We start from the raw sequence: 22,317 nt of genomic DNA, 5'->3' as shown, positions 1-22,317 counted from the left end.
CAACATGAATAAACGTGATGATACCTCCCACCTACCAGACATCTGGAAACTAGCCCTAGTCAACAAACGAGTCCCAGCCACGAAAACTGACACCGGACCCAGAACAACACAGGACGCAACCACCAATCACTCTCACCAGACTCAAACCCAAACCCATCCCATAGACCAAATGCAACTACCACCCAGAAGTCAAACCACGGCGGCATCACCAACTGCTGCACCCCCCTCCTACCCCTACACAAAGCAAACTGACAAACGCCATGAACATGTGGCCAGACTGCAAACTCGGAGCCAAACCAAAGCCCGGGATGTTACATCACAGCCATCTGCTGAGGACATTACCTCACAGAACTCAGGAGGTTACAATGCAAAGGCTCAGGATGTTACAACGCAGCCAACCCCCCAGGAGGTTGCAGCACAGGACTCAGGATATCACTACAATAGAGCTCAGATGTCATCACACAGCCCATTACCCAGGTCATTACAGCACAAAAGAACAATAGGCACACAGCCAGTACCTCAGCCACACAGGATGTTATGAAACAGCCAACTAATCTGCAAACATCAACTCCATCAACTAATCAAGATGTCACAACACAGCCAACCAATCCACTTACAGTAACAAAGCCAGCACTCCACACACCCCCAATATTTATAGAAAGATAGCAGCTCCAATCACGCTTTGCTCGCACAAGCACAAAGCCGAAGGCACCAGCCTGAAGATGACGAGTGGGACCTCGTAGAAACATCGCCAAGATACTCTTAATCTTACACAGGAAAAGACCCGAATACGCCAAAACCTGCATACCTGTACCTACTTGCTTTTCAAATTACTGTATGGCTATAATAACTGTAAAGAGAGCCTTTAAGTGACCTTCAGCTATTGAAACTGAAAACTTCAACCTCAGAGGAGAACTGAGGGATCAGTAATTGGATAAGGGGGTCTGAAGATGGGTTCTTGACATTTAAGAAGACCCTGCACTATCACGTTCCTTCTTTTACATGTCTGTTTGGAAGCTATCATTTCCTTTGTCTTAGTGACACCAACTGTAGAATTGTGATCACTCCCATACCAATTTCCATATTATTTTAAGAGCATTAATGGTTGGCCAAATAAAAATTTGGGGTGGCACAGGTAGAGATTCTGATGGAAGACAGAGCTAAATGTGCTTTAATGTTAGTTTCATTCATTCATTTGTGTATTAAATCACTATTTGATCTTGCTTGGAACTGTACATGATGACTTTCTTTCAGATGGTATTTTTTGGCTACATGGTGGCTAGCGTAACATTTGGGATGCTAGCAGATAAATTTGGTCGTCGTAAGGTAAGTGCTTTTCTTCTACCTTTCTGCTTACTTTTTATAATAGTAATTTATAAACCTTTTATAATAATTTTATTATATTGTTCAGTTACAAACATTAAAAAATAATACAAACTGAAAAAGTATAAAAGAATGAAAAAAACAGAAAGTGGAGGAAAAAAAGATATAGTACAGAAAAATTATGCAGGTAGTCCTCCACTTACAACCATTCATTTACTGTTCAAAGCTACAATGGCACTGAAAAGAGTATTTTAGGACCTTTTTTTCACACTTATAACCATTCCCATGGTCATGTGATCAAAATTTGGACTCTTGGCAACTGGATCATATTTATGATGGTTGCAGTGTCCCGGGGTCACTGGAGAAGCAAAGTCAATAGGAAAGCCAAATCCACTTAACAATTGTGTTATTAACTTAACAACTGTGGCAAAAAAGTTTGTAGAATACTCACTTAACAACTATCTCACTTAGCAACAGAAATTTGAGGGTCAATTGTGGCCATACGTTGAGGCCATACGTATAAAGAAATCACTTCCGCCTTCATCATAGCAAGTACAAATTCAATAACTTACTACTTTCTCTGAAGTGTACAATAAAATATATCTTCTTCCTACATCTCACCTCTTATCTATAAACAAATTCTTAAAGCCTCTTCATTTCGTCATGGTCAACAAAAATCCATTAAGAAATAAATAAGAAATACCCAAATAAGAAAATCATCCAAGCCAGTTTATTGATTTTTATTTGTATCTCTCTTTTAATTAAGACTTCAGGCAGTTCAGCCTAAGTCTCAGTCTTATCCAGTAAAAGCTTTTCCTCTTCTATATCCTCATTTAAAACTAGTTTGCATATGATAGCAGATACTTTTAAGATTAACTTCTCAGTCCACAAGTATTCATCAAAAGTTAAAATATTTTGCTCCATTCTGTGTTAGTGAGTCAAAATTAATTGTTCTTCCCTTTTTGTATAATCTAGTTTTTTTCTGATTCTCCCTAATGTCCAATTTTTGTCTTACATTTCTTTCTAAACAACAGCATTTTCCCAGCAGAAGGTTTCTTGTAATTATTTTCAAAATTATCTGTATATGGATGAGCCATGGCGGTGCAATGTTAGAATGCAGTACTACAGACTACTTCTGCTGCCTGCCGGCTGCCTGCAATTTGACAGTTCAAATCTCACCAGGCTCAAGGTTGACTTAGCCTTCCATCTTTCCAGGATGGGTAAAATGAGGATCCGGACTGTTGGGGCAATAAGGTGACTCTGTAAACCGCTTAGAGAGGGCTGTAAAGCACTGTAAAGTGGTATATAAGTCTAAGTGCTATTGCTATTTGAGGAAACTGTATTGGTTATGTTTGCCACCTTGATTGATTTGCAAAAAATAATAAAGATGGGATGCAAAAAATAATTCCTTATGGACTCTTAACCCATTTATAAGTTTATAAAATGAAAATTCTGATCATGCTTTTGCTATTTATTCCCTCTTCCTCATTTTTTAAAAAAGTCGTTAATCTTGTCCTTAAAACTTTTTTCTCCAAAGATTGAACAAAATCCACCTGATGAATGTTACAAAACTTGTTGACTCAAAGATTCTTAACAGTTTAAAAAAACAATTAAAATGCAATTCTAAAGTGATTAAAAATCACTTTTTAGTTCAGCTTTTAGTCCATGGAGGCTATATTATGACTATGAACCTAAATGGAATCCTTTGACTTCCATCCTCGCCATTCATGAGCCAACTGCACAAACCTCAGTTCTGCAGTTTATTTAGCAGTAGGAGCTGTCCAGAGTTCATGTGGGTAATCTCACAATTGTCCTTTCTCCAGAAATATTTCATGCCTTCTGGTCATTGATCTTTGCCGCAGCATATCCTTCAAGGCTGTCCAACTCATCGTGTTCTCACTGAAAGTTCGCATATTGCTCTACTTATATGGTATCAGCATTAACCTTGTAAGGAAGAACATACCTTTTCTTGATATAGAAAATCAACAGCTGTTGGATGAACTCCACAGGAAAACATGCCAAACTCAGATTATTTCACTTTTTATACTTTTTCATATATCAAATAAATCAATATAAAGTTTTTTTAAAAAAATTTGGCTACAAATTTTAGCTACCAAATATGTCATTTTTATCATAGGCCAATAATGTAAATATATACTGTTATGTTCTAGCAGGTTTCCTGTTTTGCTTAATTTTATAGCTTTTCACTTCTCTATTTTCTTAACCTTATGCATACATACTATATATTATGGGTTCCTCCCCTTACAATGGCTTCCTATGTGCTGAAGAAAGCATAAACAAGGATAAATGTTTACATGCTGAAGCAAAGTTATTTTTATGCTGAATGAAGCATTGATTTGCTTCTCCTTAGCAGGGACGTGCGGTCAGGGGAGGCAGAGCCTCACCTCTCTTCATGAAATAATAGTATATAATATTATATACATCCGTCCGGCCACTCCAGGGAGCTGCGGAGGCAGAAATGTTGTCGGCGCTCCCGGATGACAAAGCCACGAAAGCGACTGGGGGAAGGTTCTCGTCGTTCCCCAGTCGCTTTTGTGGCTTCGTCATCCGGGAGCGCTGACAACATTTCTGTCTCCGCAATATGCAGTCGTGAGGAGCGTGCAAAGTCCAGCAGAGGCAGGAAGGTTCTCGTCGTTCCCCAGTCGCTTTTGAGGACTGCGGAGCGTGAGCCGGCGGAGCATGCTCAGGAAGGCGGGGAATGGGATCACGTGTGCTGGAGGCTGAGGCAGCCTCAGCCTCCAGCACACATGGTCCCATTCCCCGCCTTCCTGATGATGTCACCAGCCTCACCAGCCTTAAACCTCACCGCACGTCACTGCTCCTTAGTTCCCCTCACCATACTCAAATGCATACATTTTTGCTACACTCATCCAGGGGTGGGATTCTACCAGTTTGGACTGGTTCAGGTGAACTGGTAGCTCCGACTATCAGCTAGGAGCAAACTGGTTCTCTCCAACTTTGAAGTGGACTCGCCCTGTGCTATAGTCACCTATATTTCTCTTTCTGAAGCCCAGCTGACTGGCGCAGCAGAGTAGATTGCCATGCCTCAGCTGTTTTCCTTGCCAGCAATAATGCAAAAGGTGAGTTTTCTGTAAACTGGGCATACCTGCGCAACAAACCAGTTGTTAAACCGGTAGGATCCCACCCCTTCACTCATCTGTATACCCTCACATTTATTTGTGCATATATTGTACATATACAAAAAATCAACATCTGAAGCTGTAGACATTCTTGCCTGCTGAAAACACTTTGAATTTAAAGATGATGCCACCTTATGCTTTAAAGGTTCACTTACTGAAGTGAAGGGCAAACACTTCAATAGTCCACAAGAAAAAGCTCTTCAAACCTATTTATGTTCTTTTGGAGCTTTCTGCACTCTCTCTCCCTGGCCTTACTCTATTTCACTACTTTTGAAATATTTGCAAATATTCCTTTATAAATACAACATTCAACATTTTTTTCTTATTTTTTTGGAGCAAGCACTCTTTTATATGCATATTTTTCTTATCTAAAACTTCATCATTCCACTAAATATCTTTATGCTTCCTGGCAGCAAAACTACATAGACTTCTGGGGCATTTTGTAACTTAGCTCCTTTCACTTTGTTCCTCAGACTTCCATATTATTTTTCATTGTGTTCTCATTTATTCTGTTGGAACATCTATTTATTTCCTTTCTCTTCCTCCCCCCCCTTTTCTTCCAGCATTTGTACTTTCATTCTTGTTTCTTTCACTTGTTTTGTTTTCCTCCTTCTCTAATTTTTTGCCCCAAAAAATTGATAGTACTGTACCTTTTAGTTTTATATTCATTCTTTGCCATGTGAAAGCTGTCTGGGTGACTTTGGGCCACTTACACTCTCTCATCGGTATGTTCACTATCTTGAATTATTTATAAAAATAATAAAGGCAGGATAAAAAAAATAATACAAAATTATCAATTTAATTTTAATTAAATTAAAAGTAGGTGAACATCATATTTTATGCATTTTATCTGGAACCTATATGCAATATAGTGACACACATTCAAGAAATATGCATTTCATTGCAAGGTTAATTAAGTTTTTTTTAGGAGCTGGAAATGTTCAGAACTCATCTACAAGGAAAACTTGAGCTAAATATCCTACAGTGCTGAATGTTGCTTTGAAGTCAATGTCTTCCTATCTATGAATTGTCTCCCAGGTTTTAATCATCTCTTTTGCGTGGGGAGCGTATTTCTCTTTGCTGACATCGTTTTCTCCTTCATACATCTGGTTCGTCTTTCTCCGAGCCCTCGTAGGATGTGGCGTATCAGGTCATTCACAAGGGTAATATCATAGTGCAAACAATAATAGAACAAACATCAGCATACTCATGTGATGTTGTGTACATACTGATATTTTTAATGTGTGCATATTTTACTGTAAGATCAGAAGTCCAGAAGTACTGTGGGATTTGTTCAAACAGCAGATTACATATAATGTCTGTAATCTTCCAGGGCAAATTATGATATATCTCTTTATCAAGTTCTAGGTTTAAGCCTAAAATAAAATAGTTCACTTAGAATTGATGGGTGTTGCAGTAAAAATTCCAGTGAAGGGTTGATTTGGTTTGGTTTGGTTTGGTTTGGTTTGATTTGATTTGGTCTGGTTGAGGTGAGGTGAGGTGAGGTTAGATTGATTGGGTACTTTTGTAAATCCACCATTATGGCTATTTCAACAAATCCTTATTAAAGTAAGGGCACTGGAAGGGTACTGGAAGTATTTGAACTCAATTAATACAATTTGTTTCTCTTTCCTTAATCTTCTTACCTTCTTTCCTTACTTTTTTTTCTAGGCTTATAATCAAAACAGAATTTTTGCCCACAAAATACCGTGGTTATATTTTGCCATTATCACAGGTAAGCCAGAAATCTATTTGCTGAAAAATGTATCAATATCTATGTATATCACTATTTATACCAACAACCCATACTTCTGGCTGTATTTAAAAACATTTAGAGTTTTTAAATAAGAAAAAAAAGCTTAATAAGAGGCAAAGATCTGTGCAATTATACATGGATAATTTTCTTTAATTTTTCTTATATCCAAGTTGTCATGGTCAGCCAATGAAACTGAATAATAAGAGATTCAGAAAAGATAAAGTGCCTTTTCATCCAATGGACAATTACAATGATTGCTATTTTGCTTACTTTATCAATATCTGTACTGACATCCCGAAAATCAGATGTGGGAATGCTTAACTCAATATTTTAATCGTGTTTTATGCAGCCAAACAAAGATGTGGATGTTGAAAGAATGTGAAGAGGTAGAGAACCTCATTGTTTCCTAATCTATCCTTTGTTTTTCCATTTCACAGGTATTTTGGTTGTCAGGCTCCTTATTAATTATTGGATTGGCATCTGTTGTTAACCCAACTCTTGGGTGGCGTTGGCTGATCCGAATAGCTTCTATTCCAGGCATTCTACTTCTTTTCGTATTTAAGGTCTGATAGACTTAGAACTTAAGTTTGCATAGAGAGAGAGAGTTAGGTAGAGGTGTGTGTTGGTATGTATGTGCGTAGAGATTTCTTGTTTATAAAGAAATTCATTGATGCTGGCCCAAGATCACCCAGCTGGCTTTGTCCCTACGGGCAGGATTAAGACTTACAATTTCCCAATTTCGAACGTGGTGCCTTACCCACTACACCAAGTTAGCTGTTATAACTTGGATGACTCAAAAGCAGTTGCAACCTCAATCCTGTGTGCATGCTGCAAATCAAACATCACCTCTTAATGGATTGAGGGCCAATATTCTGAGGCAAGTACCCTGTATCCCTGAAAATAAGACCTATCCCCAAAGTAAGCCCTGGCATGTTTTACATGTGCACCTAATATAAGCCCTATCCCCACAATAAGCCCTACTTAAGAGTCTGCACTGCCAGCCGCCTGCCTATTCTGTCTTGTTGCTCGTGGCACTGATGCGTTGCTCGGCTTTCTGCTCCATTTTGGCTGTGACCAAGCAGAGGAAGTGGGCTTACAGCCATGTAGGGTCCTGCTGGACGGGGCTACTGGTGCCATGGCTGCAAGATAAGGCAGGTATCGGGGCGTGGGTGGCCTCGCTGCCAGGGGGCCCTGAGATAAACTGGTGTGGGGCATATGGAGCAGCTCCATCCCCTCCTGCCTCTTGGTGGTGCTGCTGGCGCATCGTGCAACCTCCTGCCCCACCGCAAACAAACAGAAGAAGTGGGTCTCCTGTACATGGGGGGGGGAGGGAATAACACACTTTAAAATAAGCCCAAGTACTTATTTTGTGATCCCCCAAAATATAACCCAGTCTTATTTTCAGAGAAACACAGGTAATTGCTGTCCAGGCTATCTTATTATTGGTATATCTTGCAGTATTGGGTCTTAAGAGAAAAGGCAGACAACATATTCTCATATGCCTGACCACATTCCACCACACCCTTGATCCACTGTTCCCATAAACACTTCAAGGGTTGTTTGTTTACATGTTGGGGGACATTTCATTGCTGAGGCAGTACCCTGATGATTTGATTTAAGCAAGAAAATTATTATTTTCTGCAATTAGAAGAATTTGCCTAAAACTTTAACATAGGGAGTTAGAGAAAGCTAAGTCTATTATCGAGTGATGCAGGAATTCACAAGTATTGCAAAGGTGCTCTGATGCCAACTTATCCTGTAAGTGAGGGAAAGGTCCCTTATAATTAAATAGAAACCAAGGAACCAAGATGATTCAAAGCCAAGAATGCCAATTGTATTCTATTGGCCTGTTGCAGTAAATCTCTGCCTAAGAAACAGTCTATTTTACATTATTCTCTGGGCTAAGTCATACAAAATGTTTATGCCGCCATTCTGTTTCGACACACGTTTTATTCAGACAAATGTGTAGACTTGTAATTGCATATATAAGCACCAGTATTCATTTATCTTTTGGGTTTATTGGAATTGTTTCCATCTATAGTTGTAATTTGTGGATTAGCACACATTCTATTACTTTCTGATAGACTTTACGGAAATGGCTTGTGTGGACAGAAAGCATTGCATGAATTGCTCTGCAGTGACTCATCATTTTGATCTGAATGCGCTAATGCTAAAAGAGATATTACATCGAATCCAGTCTTTATTACAATAAGACTATAAGATTGATGGTACAGTGGAAATGCTGGCGCTTGTTTATCTAACTCATTTGTATTTTGCAGTTTATCCCCGAGTCTGCTCGATATAATGTGTCTTGTGGAAATGATAAAGCGGCCCTTGCTACCCTCAAGTGGATTGCTAAAATGAACCATTCTGTTATGCCTGAAGGAAAGTTGGTAGAAACTGTGGAAGTAAGTTTTTTAAATATTTTCGTTAACCTCCTTCCTGAAACTATGAGGTGCAGGACTGACTCCCATTATTAGTTGACCTGCAGACTATCTGTCCATTAAACCAATGTTTCTCAATCTTGGCAGTTTGAAATTCACATTTCACCACCCAGCATAGTCCACACATCTTCAAACTGCCAAGGTTGAGAAGCACTGCATTAAACTATCATGGGAATCTTTAGGAAAATGATGGCAGACTTGATCAACCAAAAGGTAAAGTCTCCTTGAAAGGCAAAGGTTCCCCTTGCACATATGTGCTAGCTGTTCCCGACTCTAGTGGGTGGTGCTCATCTCTGTTTCAAAGCCGAAGAGCCAGCGCTGTCCGAAGACGTCTCCGTGTTCATGTGGCCAGCATGACTAAACACCGAAGGCACACGGAACGCTGTTACCTTCCCACCAAATGTGGTTCCTATTTTTCTACTTGCATTTTTACATGCTTTCGAACTGCTAGGTTGGCAGAAGCTGGGACAAGTAATGGGAGCTCACGCCATTTTGCACATTAGGGATTCAAACTACCAAACTCGAAACTTTCTGATTGACAAGCCAGCATCTTAGACTCTGAGCCACCGTGTCCCGCAAAGTCTCCTTAAATAAAGTAATTAAAGTCCATAAACTACAACAATTATGCTTAACTATCTGTTCACATCAATGGAATTTAACTTACTAGATATTACAAAAGACAAGAAACCACTATTGGTCCAACTCTTCTTCTTTCCTTATATATTCCATTGTTGGCACAATTTACAGTATGATATAATAGTAGTATCTATTTTGCAATCTGTAGTGAAATAAAATGAACATTATAGTCAACTCCCAGTTGTCCAATATGTGGCCTTCCAGATGTTTCTGAATTTTATTTCGCCTCTATTTGCTCGGGCTACCACGAGTTACTGAACTGAAAAGTTAGATTATAATTCACAAAATGTTTCAAAGTTTGGGATGTGTCTTCAGTATTTGAACAGCACCTATCTGGTGCATTTCTGACTGTTCCTTTAACATATTTCTAGGAAAAACGAGGTAGATTCAAAGACCTATTTGATCCCAAATACTTACGGACATCTTTGCAAATATGGATTATATGGTAAGTTCATATGATTTTTTTCTTTCAAATTGCAGTGCACAAAGTAAAATTAATGAATGTTAAAGGGAAAATTTAGATTTACCTTTGTTTTTAAATTTATTATAGCTCCCAACTCTGATTAACAAGAATAAAAATTACTATTCAGAATTATTATAGTAATTTAGCTTACATTTATTCATTTGATTCTGTGTAGGGTGCTCTGCTTGGCTTTCTCCAGCCAGGCATTCTTCATGGTTCCATCCATTTGACACACTGAAATATAAAGTCTAACCAACAAAATTTGGCGATATATATATATTCGTAGATTTTCACGGGTGTAGGTAAGTTGGTCTTGTTGTATTTGGGTCTTTTCCCATGTAAGATTGACATGGGAAAAGACGCGAATACAACAAGACCAGTGTGTTTGTGTGTGTGTGTGTACACATATATGTACGTACGTACGTACGTATGTACGTACATACATACATACATACATACATACATACATACATATGCTGGTCTTGTTGTATTCAGGTCTTTTCCTGTGTAAGATTGAGATTGTCTTGGCGACGTTTCAGCGAGGTCTCACTCGCCATCTTCAGGTTGGGTTTTGGGCTTAAAGTGTGATCGGAGCTGCCGTCTTTCTATAAATCTTGGGGGGGGGGTGTATGCAGTGCTGGCTTTGTTTCAGTAAGTGGAGTGATTGGTTGTGTGGTTGTATCATGATTGGTAGATTGGTGCTGATTGGTGCTGGCTGTGTGTACATTGTTGTTTCGTGTTGTAACAGCCTGAGTGGTGGGTGTGGCTCATTTGTTGATTATATAGGAGCCTGGGGAGGGAGCCTGGGGAGGGAGCCTGGGGAGGGCGAAAACAGCTCCCCCGCTGGCCCTCCGGGGGCTTCAGGAGCTTCCCTAAAGCCTCCGGAGCGCAAAAAACCTGTCCTATGGGCAAACCGGAAGTTCAGGAACAGACTTCCGGTTTGCTCGTAGGGCCGGTTTTAGCCCTCCAGAGCCTTCAGGGACCTTCAGGAGGCTTCCCTGAAGGCTCCAGAGGATGAAAAGCGACCCTCTGAGCAAACCAGAAGTCTCGTCCGGTTTGTCCGTAGGGCCGTTTTTAGTCCTCCGGAGCTTCAGGGATGGCTTCTCTGAAGGCTCCGGAGGACTAAAAACAGTCCTATGGACAAACTGGAAGTGACTTCCGGTTTGCTCGTAAGGTCGTTTTTTTTGCCTTCCAGAGCCTTCAGGGAAGCCTCCGGAAGGCCCCTGAAGGTTCAGGAAGGCTAAAACCGGCCCTACGAGCAAACCGGAAGTCCATTCCTGAACTTCTGATTTGCCTGTAGGGCCATATTTTTACTCTCCAGAGGTTTCAGGGAAGCTCCTGAAGCCCCCCTGGGGGGAGGGGGCAGAGAGGCTGTTTTCGCCCTCCCCAGGCTCTTATAAAGCCTCTGGATCCTGGGGAGAGCGAAAAATTGCCTCAAAAAAAGGCTGAAGTCAATTAGAATAATTCCAGAAATCCTTTTGTAACCTTAGACTAAATAATACTGTTTGAATGCTGCCATGAAGCCCTTTCTTATTCTATTTGGGACTATCAAATGTACCCTGTAGATATACCTTATTATCTTTAGAGAATATTCTAAAGAATGATTGTTTCCCATTGCTAACCCCTTTTGTTTTCTATGGCAGGCTTGGAATTTCTTTTGCTTATTATGGTATCATCCTGGCCAGTGCAGAATTACTGGAGAAGGATCTGGTTTGTTCAACAGGAGGAGGATCTATAGAAGCCGAGCTGGGCCATACTCAGGAGGAGTTTCAGAGCCCTTGTCTCTGCCATACCTTTGCACCATCTGATTACCAGATCATGTTCATCAGCACAGTAGGAGAAATTGCATGTAATTTTTTCGCCTTCTGCCTTTATTTATTTGTAGGGGGAAAATATCCGGACTAAACGTAATTTCTAATGTTGGATTTTCCCTCTTACCAGAGGGAGGCCCTTTGTGGAGTATGTGAAGTCATGACCATGGCAACTCCACTGCACTGTACAGTAGAAGTCATATTAAGGCACAACAGGCTGTATCTTAACAGAACACACACCTTGAGAGGTTTTAGAGGTGTCTTACCCCCACAGTATTTGTTTCCAGAGAGTAAGTCATTTATGTAGCAAGTTTGGTTGAAATTGCTCGAGGCGTTCCAGAGTTATGCTGGAACACACACACACACACACACAGACAGAAATTTTTATATTATAGAAGATTAGCATGGAGAATGGGAGACTCCAAAGTTACCTTCCACAACTAGATACACACATATACAGAGAGAGATTTTCAGACAAAGAGATGCAGACTGTTGTGTAACTTTAGGAATTCTGTATGCAAAACAGTTCACTTGCTGTTGTCAGCTGCGAAAATTACATTAATGTATTTATTTAGGGATGTAAGAACCGCCCTTAATCTCACTAATTTCAGCTCCTGAAGTTCATACATTTTCAAGTTGTCAAAGTTGAGAAACATTGAACTAGATGCTGATGGGAGTTCTGTTACAAAGTCCCCATTTGCAGTTTTCAAGTAATCGAAGGGAAGCAATGAAGAAAATAGTTGTCAACAGTCTTCCCTAAGGTGGTAGGGGTGTATGTGAATGTGTGCGTGTGTGATAATTATGTAGTACTGATTCAGTTAATTGAATTTTACAAGGTGACATCTTTTTCTCCTTTTTTCTTTTTTTAAAATAGTAAATCCTTTAAATATTCTTGGCATCAATTTCCTGGGAAGGCGAGTGAGCTTGACAATAACAATGGGATGCACTGCTGTTTTCTTTCTTCTTCTCAATATATGCACCACAATGTAAGTGTCTTGGATGGCAGCATATTATCATGAAATGTTTGTATTCCAATGCTTGCCTCTGGCGTGGTCATCATATTTTGGGAAATGGACATGATTATTCATTGAGTGCTTAAAATTGAAAATAGTTTGGCTTAATAGAACATTTATTGCAGGCAGGAATTATGCATTTGGGACTATCCCAAAAATGAAGGCAGAAATGTATTCAGTTTTTGGAATAACTTGCTACTACAAAACATAATGAGTTATGATATCCCCAAGTTCAGAGGACACACATTAGAAACACCAGTGAAAGAGGACTATCTTTGTGAGTTTCCCAGGAGCTCCAAGACAAAACCAGTCTTGATCTGATTCAGGGGCCCCTTATACTTTCTAACTTCATTTTCAAAAATGTGACTGTGGGCTATGTGTGAAAAATAGTTGCAGCAGTGTATAATCAGCATTGTGTGGGTTCTTACAGTAGTTTCCCCCAGTACACTGACTTGAAATTATGGGAGATGAAATCTAACATATTTTGAGAGCATATGTTGGGGGAAAATGTTTTATAGAATGCAAAATATAAGGTCTCTACTTAGATACCCTACGACCAACTGTTTGATGACAGAAGAAAAGAAACACGGAAGTAACAAAAATGTAGTGACCATAACTATAACTATTTATATCTCTAAAATAAATAAGGACTGGTCCATCTTTCTTTCTGGTGCAAACTTGCTGGGAAGTTGTGATTGATTACACCAACGTTGGTAATTTCTTTCTTTCCTATCTGGTATGTCAATCCATAACAGAGCAACTGACAGAAGCAGATGTTTGGTTAGTATAAACTAAGGGTCCCCCCACCCTAAACAGACATTATGTAAATGGATAATTATGTTGATATTCACATTAGTATATAGCCTGTAGCAATAAAGGCAGTTGGTGCCAACAGAAAATGTTTTTGAATGCCAGTCTGGACAGAGTAATCGATTGCTAAGGTTTTCTTTATCCTATCTGATGCCTATCCTACTGTATAAATGAACAATTACCCTCTCCGTGAACAAAAGAAAAAAAAAGGAATTGACAGATTTTCTGCCTGAAATGTATTGATTTTTCATTGTTTTTATGTGTTAACGTATTATATGATGGAAGTCAGCAGATCTTTGCATCTGATAGAAATCATCAAGGTATGTTACAAGAAATCAAATAATGAGCAAATGGCTTGGACACATGTTTAAATATACATGTGTATGTGTAAAACTGTAATTTTGCCAATGCTATTGAATTGGTAGCTGCTGGAATGAAAGTTCAGTCCTCAATCAACATTTGGCTTCTCCTATTTATTATAATGCAGGTTGGGTAAATAATCTGCTCAAGGGGCCACATGAAAAACCACAATGGGGTAATTGTGGACAGCCACCACCACCCCAACCAGCCAGTCAGAGACAGCCACAGACCTGGATGTGGCCTGTGGGCCATAAAATGCCCAAGTCTTGTCATCTCAGCAAGTTACAGAATAAGATTTACCCTTCCTGCACATGTAGATGAGGCTCCCCTTAGCATATCCCATCCAGTGCTCTCCAGATGTGTGGGACTGTATAATTTTACTGATTACCTACTAGTTCATCATAATGGAGTTTTATTTAGCTGTATTTCATGTTTCTAGACTACCCATCTCCCTCATGTTTCACACTTCTTGAAGGTATAGATTGAGCAAAAAGGTCATAACCAATGTAAATATTAACTTTACCAAATATTTACAATTTCTCACTGATATTATAGGCATTCATCCTATTGATATTGTTAAATGTCCCAGGATTGCAGCAAATGCCCATGTTTGATAGCAGTTTATTCTGGTCTAAAAGATAGCAATGCATTTAAGCTATGCCTTGTTTTAGGTATTCATATCTGCACTGTTCTGGAAACAGCTTCCATTATGCACGTGGCTCCCCTTTTGACACCTTAGATATATGGTTATTATTTCACAGAGGCTATCTGTACCAATTCTAATGGCAAACCTGATGTGGAATGCATGAATTTTGTTAAGGCGGCTACTTGGCACTAATATATTTTTCAAAATTATATTCCAATTTATTTAAAAAAAAATCTGAGGGATTTACATCATATTAAACTGATCAGCAAACCTACTTGATCAAGAATCCAAGAAAAACTTGATTGAGCACACAATAATACTGAACCTTTGCCCCCAACCCCCTTCCATTGTTGGCCTTCACATGCAAATCTTATATAGATATACTATTAAGAATTTATATTATACAACTGGATGGATGACAACAGGCTCAGGCTCAACCCCTCCAAGACAGAGTGGCTGTGGCTTCCGGCTTCCCGGTTCAACCAGCATATGCCATCGCTGGCCATCGGGGACGATCAATTAGCCCCGGTGGAAGGGGCGCGCAATTTGGGCGTCCTCCTTGATGCCCGGCTGTCTATGGAAGATCACGTGGCAGCCGTGGCGAGGGGGGCGTTCCACCAGGTTCGCCTGGTGCGCCAATTGCGGCCCCTTTTGGACCGGGAGGCCTTGCGCACAGTCACTCACGCGCTGGTGACGTCTCGCCTGGACTACTGTAACGCTCTCTACATGGGGCTCCCCTTGAGGTGCACCCGGAGACTGCAGTTGGTCCAGAATGCAGCCGCGCGGGTAATTATGGGGAGATCGAGGTTCTCCCATATAACACCCATCCTGCGCGAGCTGCACTGGCTTCCTGTGGCCTACCGGGTGCGCTTCAAGGTGCTGGTTACCACCTTCAAAGCGCTCCATGGCACAGGGCCTAGTTACCTGCGGGATCGCGTCCTGCCCCATACATCCCTGCGACCCGTCCGCTCACACAGAGAGGGACTACTCCGGGTGCCGTCCTCCAGAGAGTGCCAGAGGACGACGCCCAGGAGTAGGGCCTTCTCTGTAGTGGGCCCCACCCTTTGGAATGACCTCCCCCCAGACATCAGGACAACAACCGACCTTCGCTCCTTCCGTATGAAGCTGAAAACCTACCTGTTTCGACTAGCTGACCTGGCATAATACTACAATCTCTCCAGCCCAGGGCATTTTTAATTGGTAATTTTAGTTTTTAAGGGTTAATTTCACTGGGGTTTTAACTTTTTTAGGTATTGTAACTTATTTATTTATTCTTACCTCCTCTGTACGCTATATAATACTTTTGTACGTCGCCCCGAGTCCCTGTGGGGAGAGTGGGCGACTAATAAGTTCAAGTAATAAATAAATAAATAATTTTTGATAGAAATATGTTCCCCTTAAAGGTAAAGGTTCCCCTCGCACGTGTCAGTCGTTCCCGACTCTAGGAGGTGATGCTCATCTCCGTTTCAAAGCCAAAGAGCCAGCGCTGCCCGAAGACGTCTCCAGGGTCATGTGGCTGGCATGACTAAATGCCGAAGGTGCACAGAGCGCTGTTACCTTCCCACCAAAGTGGTCCCTATTTTTCTACTTGCATTTTTTATGTGCTTTCAAACTGCTAGGTTGGCAGAAACTGAGATAAGTAACGGGAGCTCATTCTGTTATGAGGCACTAGGGATTCAAACTCCCGACCTTTCTGATTGACAAGCTCAGTGTCTTAGCCACCACGTCCCTTTTAATGTTCCTCTTGCATTACATATAATCTTTCCCCCTCAACAGTCATTCAAACATTCCAAGATCACATCAGTGAGACACACTAGTAAACTATTGGGCTTTGTTATTATATTATTATATTATTTTCTTCATATCTTTTCTCTTTATTTCTAGTACTGGTCTTATTGGTTTCCTCTTTATGTTGCGTGCTTTTGTAGCTGCAAATTTCAATACTATCTATATTTACACAGCAGAGGTAAGGCCCTCCTGATTTCTTGAATTGCAAAGTGAAAAACTACCTTAATTATGTTTCTGACTAACCTTTTATAACATATTTGCTCAAAAGGGTACTCTTTGGCCAGTTTACTCAGAAATCTCACCAAGTTTATTATTTAATTCCACATAAAATAATACGGCATTCCAACCTAAGCCAGAATAGACAGGAACCATATGCTAACTAACACCTATAACTTAGTAGGAGCTTTATGCTTGTTTTCAAACAAGACTTTTAAAAAAAATTACTGAATTGAAATTGTTTACAAGCTTTAAAAAAAAATACATTATCTTTCTAAACATTGCTAATTTTATGAATCTGTTCTTTAAAATGAGGGCTAATGTTTTGTACTCAAGTGCTGCATTGGAGTCAAATTTAGAGAATTAATAATATTTTGGTCCCACAAAACTAACTGAATTCAACAAAAATCTGGGATTAACTCTAGACATAAAATGACAAATTCTGTAAATTTTGTAAAAGGTTGTTATATATTTTTTGTCTCTGACGTCATATTTGGAATCATCAGTACAGTTTTTCTAAACACGCCTTGATTCCATACTGCCCTCAGCTTCATCCAATACTTTTGTCTGTCACAGATATTATGCTCACATATTTTTACTACTGTCTTATAGGTTTATCCTACCACCATGAGAGCCTTGGGATTAGGGACCAGTGGCTCCCTATGTCGTATAGGTGCTATGGTAGCACCTTTTATAGCACAAGTAAGGCATCTTTTGTTTAAGAATTTCACTGCATACATAGCAATAGATTCCAGGCAAATAATTTTAGTATACTGTATAGATTGATCGGTGTTTAAAGATTCAGATTTGTAAGATTTTGGCTGTTTTTTATGCTAATTATTTCTTTTCAGAATGTTTGGAGGAAAGGGGACATCAGGGAAGCTAAATTGATACTAATGTATTCAAAATGCAGAATCCTGTTTTGGCTATGGTACAAATAAAGGAAAATGATGATAAACACTTAAAAAAAAAAGGACAAATTTCTTTAGAAATCTTAATTACAAGAAATACTCAAAACAGCACCATTCATTTATTGAAGCTTAGAAAGTACAATATGAATAAATGTAACAATTCTGCAAGACGTTAGGAGGAAAAGGTTAATTATAATTACATCGGCTGATTAAAAAACCATTGCATATTTTATTATAAAATAGTTTCTTAATAAAAAATGATATTAATTCACTAATAGGAAAGTGATTCTAGCTCATCTTTTAGTGGAGAAAAAAGAAATCCTTGAACTCTTCCAATGAAATCAATAGAACTAAAAGCGATGAATTTCTATAAGTCGTTGAATAAATAAGAGAAAGAAATGAATTCATAAGACAGTGAACTACTCTAATAATTTCAACCGATGCAGTATGATGTAGTTCACAAAAGCTTGTGCTGTGATAAATGAAAGGGCCATTATAAATTTAATATTACTTTCTGAAAATGTATAATCTCCTTTTCTACTCCAGCACAATTCTTAAAGCGGCTTACAACATAATTAAAAACCAGGTACAATATCATTTCAGAGAAATGAAAAAAGATGTTGAAACCTTTCCTTTCTTTAGCTAGAGGAGACTTTGCAGTCCCATAGAGCTTTGTGTGGAGGAAATGAATCATGTAATATTTTACTTAAATTAAAGCAATAGACTTGTATTTTCCTATCCGAACTCTTTTTTAAAGCTATTATTTATTCTTACATGTGCAACATTGTAATAGCAAGTTTCCTTCTCTCAACAACTCCCTCCCTCCATGAATAAACTTTCATTAATTGTATGCATGGATAACTGGACCTCTGTTGTGTGTATAAGAAAAGTTCGGCATTGCAATCCCATGCTAACTTCCTCCACATACGTTCAGTTCATGTCTGGAAAGATAATTCTATTGAAAGACTGTTCAATCCATAAAATAAATAGACCAGAAAGGATTTACAGAATTGCATGACAGCATGGCACTAACATATTATCTAATTGTAGGTACTTATGAATGCTTCTTTCTTGGGGGCACTGTGCCTTTTTTCCTTGGTTTGCCTTGTGTGTGCTATCTCTGCATTCACTCTGCCAATAGAGACCAAAGGGAGATCACTTCAGGTGGGTAATTCATCTTGCTTCTGAATAGAAGGGTCCCAAAAGAACTTCCCCCCAATTCGGTTCCATTACCAAATATAAAGCCCTTGCCAACTTTATTTTAGAAAGTGAAAGTATTTTTTAAAAAGACCCTTACAAAGAATGTCAACTTTTGTATCTGAAGTCAACTATGATATGACCCCTAAAACAAATGGCTAACAACTTGATAATGAAGATCCATATTCAAAAGCAAATGCAGATATAGGCAGTTCTCATTTTATGACCACAATTGGTACCGGAACTAAGTGATATAGTTATTGAATCATACCCAATTTTACAACTTTTTCTGCCACAGCTGTTTCCCGATTGTTAAATGAATTCCGCTTTCCCCATTGATTCTGCTTGCCGGAAGCTGGCAGGAAAGATCGCAAATGGCAATCACATGAACCCGGGACACAACCACCATACATGCATACTTGTTGACAAGTGCCTAAATTTTGATCACATGACTGTAAGGTCACTATGCAAAAAACATAAATGGGAGGACCGGTCATAAATCAATTTTTTCAGCACTGTGGTAATTCCAAATCAGTGTTAAACGAATAGTTGTAAGTTGGGGGTCTACCTGTATGTAACTACTAGGCACATCCAGGTGTGTATTTGGACCTCACATAGCTAGTTTTGGATCACCTTGTGTATTCATAGAAAGGTGTACTTTTAAGCACCAAGGCCAGTACTAATAAAGACTTACAGGCAATTCTCAAGGTATAATAGGGCATTTAATGACTACTATCATGGGCATTACTATCAATGCCCATGGGAATTACTATTCAACGCCCTATCACACTTTGAGGTAGTCCTCAGGGTGTGATAGGGCATTTAAAATCTGGGGGGTTACAACACAACCCCCCAAAGCTACATACAAACCTATTTCAAATATACAACACCTGCAGCACCTCCGCTGTCATTTACCCTTACAACCAACTGGAGAGACTTTACAGCACACCTGCCTAGCTATTTCCCCACCATTCTGCCTGGCTGAGTCCCCATCGGCACTGGGCCTGCTCTGCCACCCCATCAGGTTTCACACATTCCTTCCTACCCCTGGTCACCATTCGTTCACTTACTTTTTGAGGCTATCCAGAGCTCAGGCAGGCAGAGTAGGGAAGGCCGCTTCATTGCTGGGCCACGTGACATAATCAAGAAACAATACTGGTTTTGCTTTCTTGCATCCCCCAAGGTTACCAATGGTGGCACAAAACTAGTGTTTGTAGCACTGGAAAAGCAGAGTATAGCAGGAAAGCCAAACCGGCTGGATTTCTTATTAGTTGTGCCACGTGGCCCAGCAGTGAAGCGGCCTTCTCTACTCTGCTTAATGAGCTCTGAGTATTTTTAAAGGATGTGTGCGCGATTGTGACACAGTGGGGTAGGAATGCTCAGGGGTCAGGAAGCAGAGCATGGGATATCTCAAAAGGTGAGAAGCCTTGGGAGGTCCCATGCAAGTAGCCTGTACCTGGACTAGGTGTCTCACAGTCTGTTGTCACTGCATGTTCTACTTAACGACCCATAAATTTATTTAACAAATGCATTGGGGAGAGTAGATGGGGGAGGGGCTAGTAATGATGTGGTTCATTTAATGTTTATCCCAACTTTCGACAGTAATGGGCAGGCTCCGTGACTATTTTAACTCAAGGAATACCTGCATAATATCACTTGTAGAGAGTGGGATTTGTATTAATAAAATAGTACATTATTTTACTGAAAATATTGTTTTTAAATTAAGTGGAGGATTGCAATGAAAAGTTGCAGTGCATCTATGGACCCTAATGCTGCATATAGTTCTAACAGAGCAAGGGAGTTTCAGGACAGAAAAAAAGTACTTTCACGGCCCCATCTCTATTATTCTGTAACAGGCTCTAATGCCAAAACATAGGAGAGATTTCTAACTTGAGGTTAAACTGTAACTTAAACAAAGTTCAATGAAGCTCTAATTCATCTGATTGGCCCAATATGGAACATCAATGGAGATGTAAAGATTATGTTTATGACATTTTGAGATCCTGATCGGCTCAAGCTCAACTCAGCTTCTGTCCTTCTAAGGTCAGTAATATGAGGACCCAGATTGTTGGGTATATTATGGAGCAGCATATATATCTAAGTGCTATTGCTATCATAATCAAGCTATTTTGTGAAGAATACTACAGTTAGAACCAAGAGAAAATATCTTGGTGTAAAGTAGCTTACGAAGAATGAGATATATTTTTATAGCATTGCATTTAAAAATGAAAGGGAAGAAAAAATATTCTGATGTAAGTCTTCCTGAATTATTACTTCTGAACAGTTGATCATCAGGATAATTTAAGAATGTCACCTTTTAAACTTTAGGATTAAAATATTAGTTAACATTGTAAAGTTCCATTGCAACAAATGACTTAACTCATGCAATTTTCTTTTTAAAAAAACCTTTTCAGCAAAGAAAGTGATCGTTAATTCTTGGAAGAGGAAGACGACGTTGGTTGCTTGAATCTTGTGTGTCCTGTAACAATTCTGAAAATGTGTTTTCAAGATTAAACAGTTCTCTCCAATACATAATCAATATAATCATTAAAGTACCTCTATGTTTAAATCAAGTTTCAAAGCTGTCACCAGAGTTTGAAGTTCATCACCTAGTCAGGGCTAAATAACAAAACAGGAAACCACAATGACAGTCTTAGCTAGCATGTGCATATTTTGTTCAGATCTTCATGAAATGGGAGTTTTCTACATTAATCTACACCTGTGACAATTTTTTTCCTTCCCCTTTCCCTTCCTGGGGTATGTTACTCCTTCAAATCTTTCCATCTCTGGAATTTTGTGAATATTGAGCAGATGGAGCAGAGACTTACATTGTATTAAATAACCAACTACTTACATATTTATTCAGCCTCTTGGATCAGTTTTTGCTTACAACAGTTTCTTTTTGCAATGATCACATTTTTCTCAATTTGTTATAAAAAACTATCCTGTTTTATATAGTTTTATTAACTTTTGTTTCCATTATCTGAAACAAATTTCTGTACTGATCAGCTAAATAAAGTAAACCTTACATAGATTTTTAAGAACACGCCTAGCATAAAGTCATGTTTATTGTCAAGTATTGCATCTTTCTTTATTCCACTACATAAAGCTGATAATGCTATTCAATTCCACTGATAGACAAATAAAAAATTCATACCTTGAGGTAGCTAATTAATGGCTTTTATCTTGAGATATACTAACTACTTAAGATCTCTATGTATCTTTGAGTTAGCTGTGCAATGGCTTCTTTGTTGTTTCTTTCATATTTTCTTAATTATTTCTATACAATTGTAGAAAATAGCAGAAGTAAGAACCTCAGGATAATCTATTCAGTTATATATACTGAAACCTTCTGATGAATCTCTTGTCAGTGGAGTTTGGATGCTCAGGATTGGTGTTCTTCCAGAGAAGTGATAATCTAAGACTAATTTAAACATATATAAAGAAGCTTAAACTTACTTCTGCCATTAACTGAACTGAAAATAAGAATGTGAAGAATGAGATTTGAGTTCTAAGAGGAAAAATAAATGAATTCAAATGAGAAAAATTGGTTAAGATAGGAGGATAATACTTCATTTCCCTTCCTAAATCCTAATTATCCTATGGTTTGAGATGGATAAATTAATTTCTATAAGCTTAGGAACAGGCTTCCTGATCCAGAAATAGGTGCAATTGACGCACAAAATTAATTTGTGCAAAGACCTCCTAGTCATGGCTACCACCTGTTCCTTCAGCAACAATTGAGAGTCCATTGATAATATACTAACTCTGAGAAAGTGTTC

General features: G+C 39.0%; 1 protein-coding gene across 2 annotated transcripts; it reads left to right on the top strand.

Annotated features, from left to right (window-relative positions):
* Positions 1 to 1,254: 1,254 nt before the first annotated feature.
* Positions 1,255 to 21,435, top strand: SVOPL (SVOP like; the record flags this gene model as incomplete). 2 transcript variants are annotated; one of them, XM_081958451.1, is made up of 12 exons in its annotated part: positions 1,255 to 1,326; positions 5,523 to 5,647; positions 6,156 to 6,219; positions 6,678 to 6,803; positions 8,520 to 8,648; positions 9,692 to 9,765; positions 11,427 to 11,632; positions 12,469 to 12,580; positions 16,308 to 16,389; positions 17,040 to 17,129; positions 18,389 to 18,502; positions 20,950 to 21,435. In XM_081958451.1, the coding sequence occupies 12 exons, from the start codon at positions 1,255 to 1,257 to the stop codon at positions 20,959 to 20,961; spliced, it is 1,206 nt and encodes a 401-aa protein (XP_081814577.1). In that variant the 3' UTR covers positions 20,962 to 21,435. The 2 variants fall into 2 exon arrangements, with proteins under 2 accessions (XP_081814577.1, XP_081814576.1); XM_081958450.1 differs by lacking the exon at positions 20,950 to 21,435 and having other exon boundaries at positions 18,389 to 18,661.
* Between the last annotated feature and the right edge of the window lie 882 nt (positions 21,436 to 22,317).

The sequence above is a fragment of the Natrix helvetica genome, assembly GCF_964273705.1.
Source record: "Natrix helvetica genome assembly, chromosome: 6".
NCBI classification, from domain to species: domain Eukaryota; kingdom Metazoa; phylum Chordata; class Lepidosauria; order Squamata; family Natricidae; genus Natrix; species Natrix helvetica.
The sequence above is the reverse complement of the archived record's forward strand: the minus strand, read 5'-3'. Positions and strand labels throughout refer to the sequence as shown.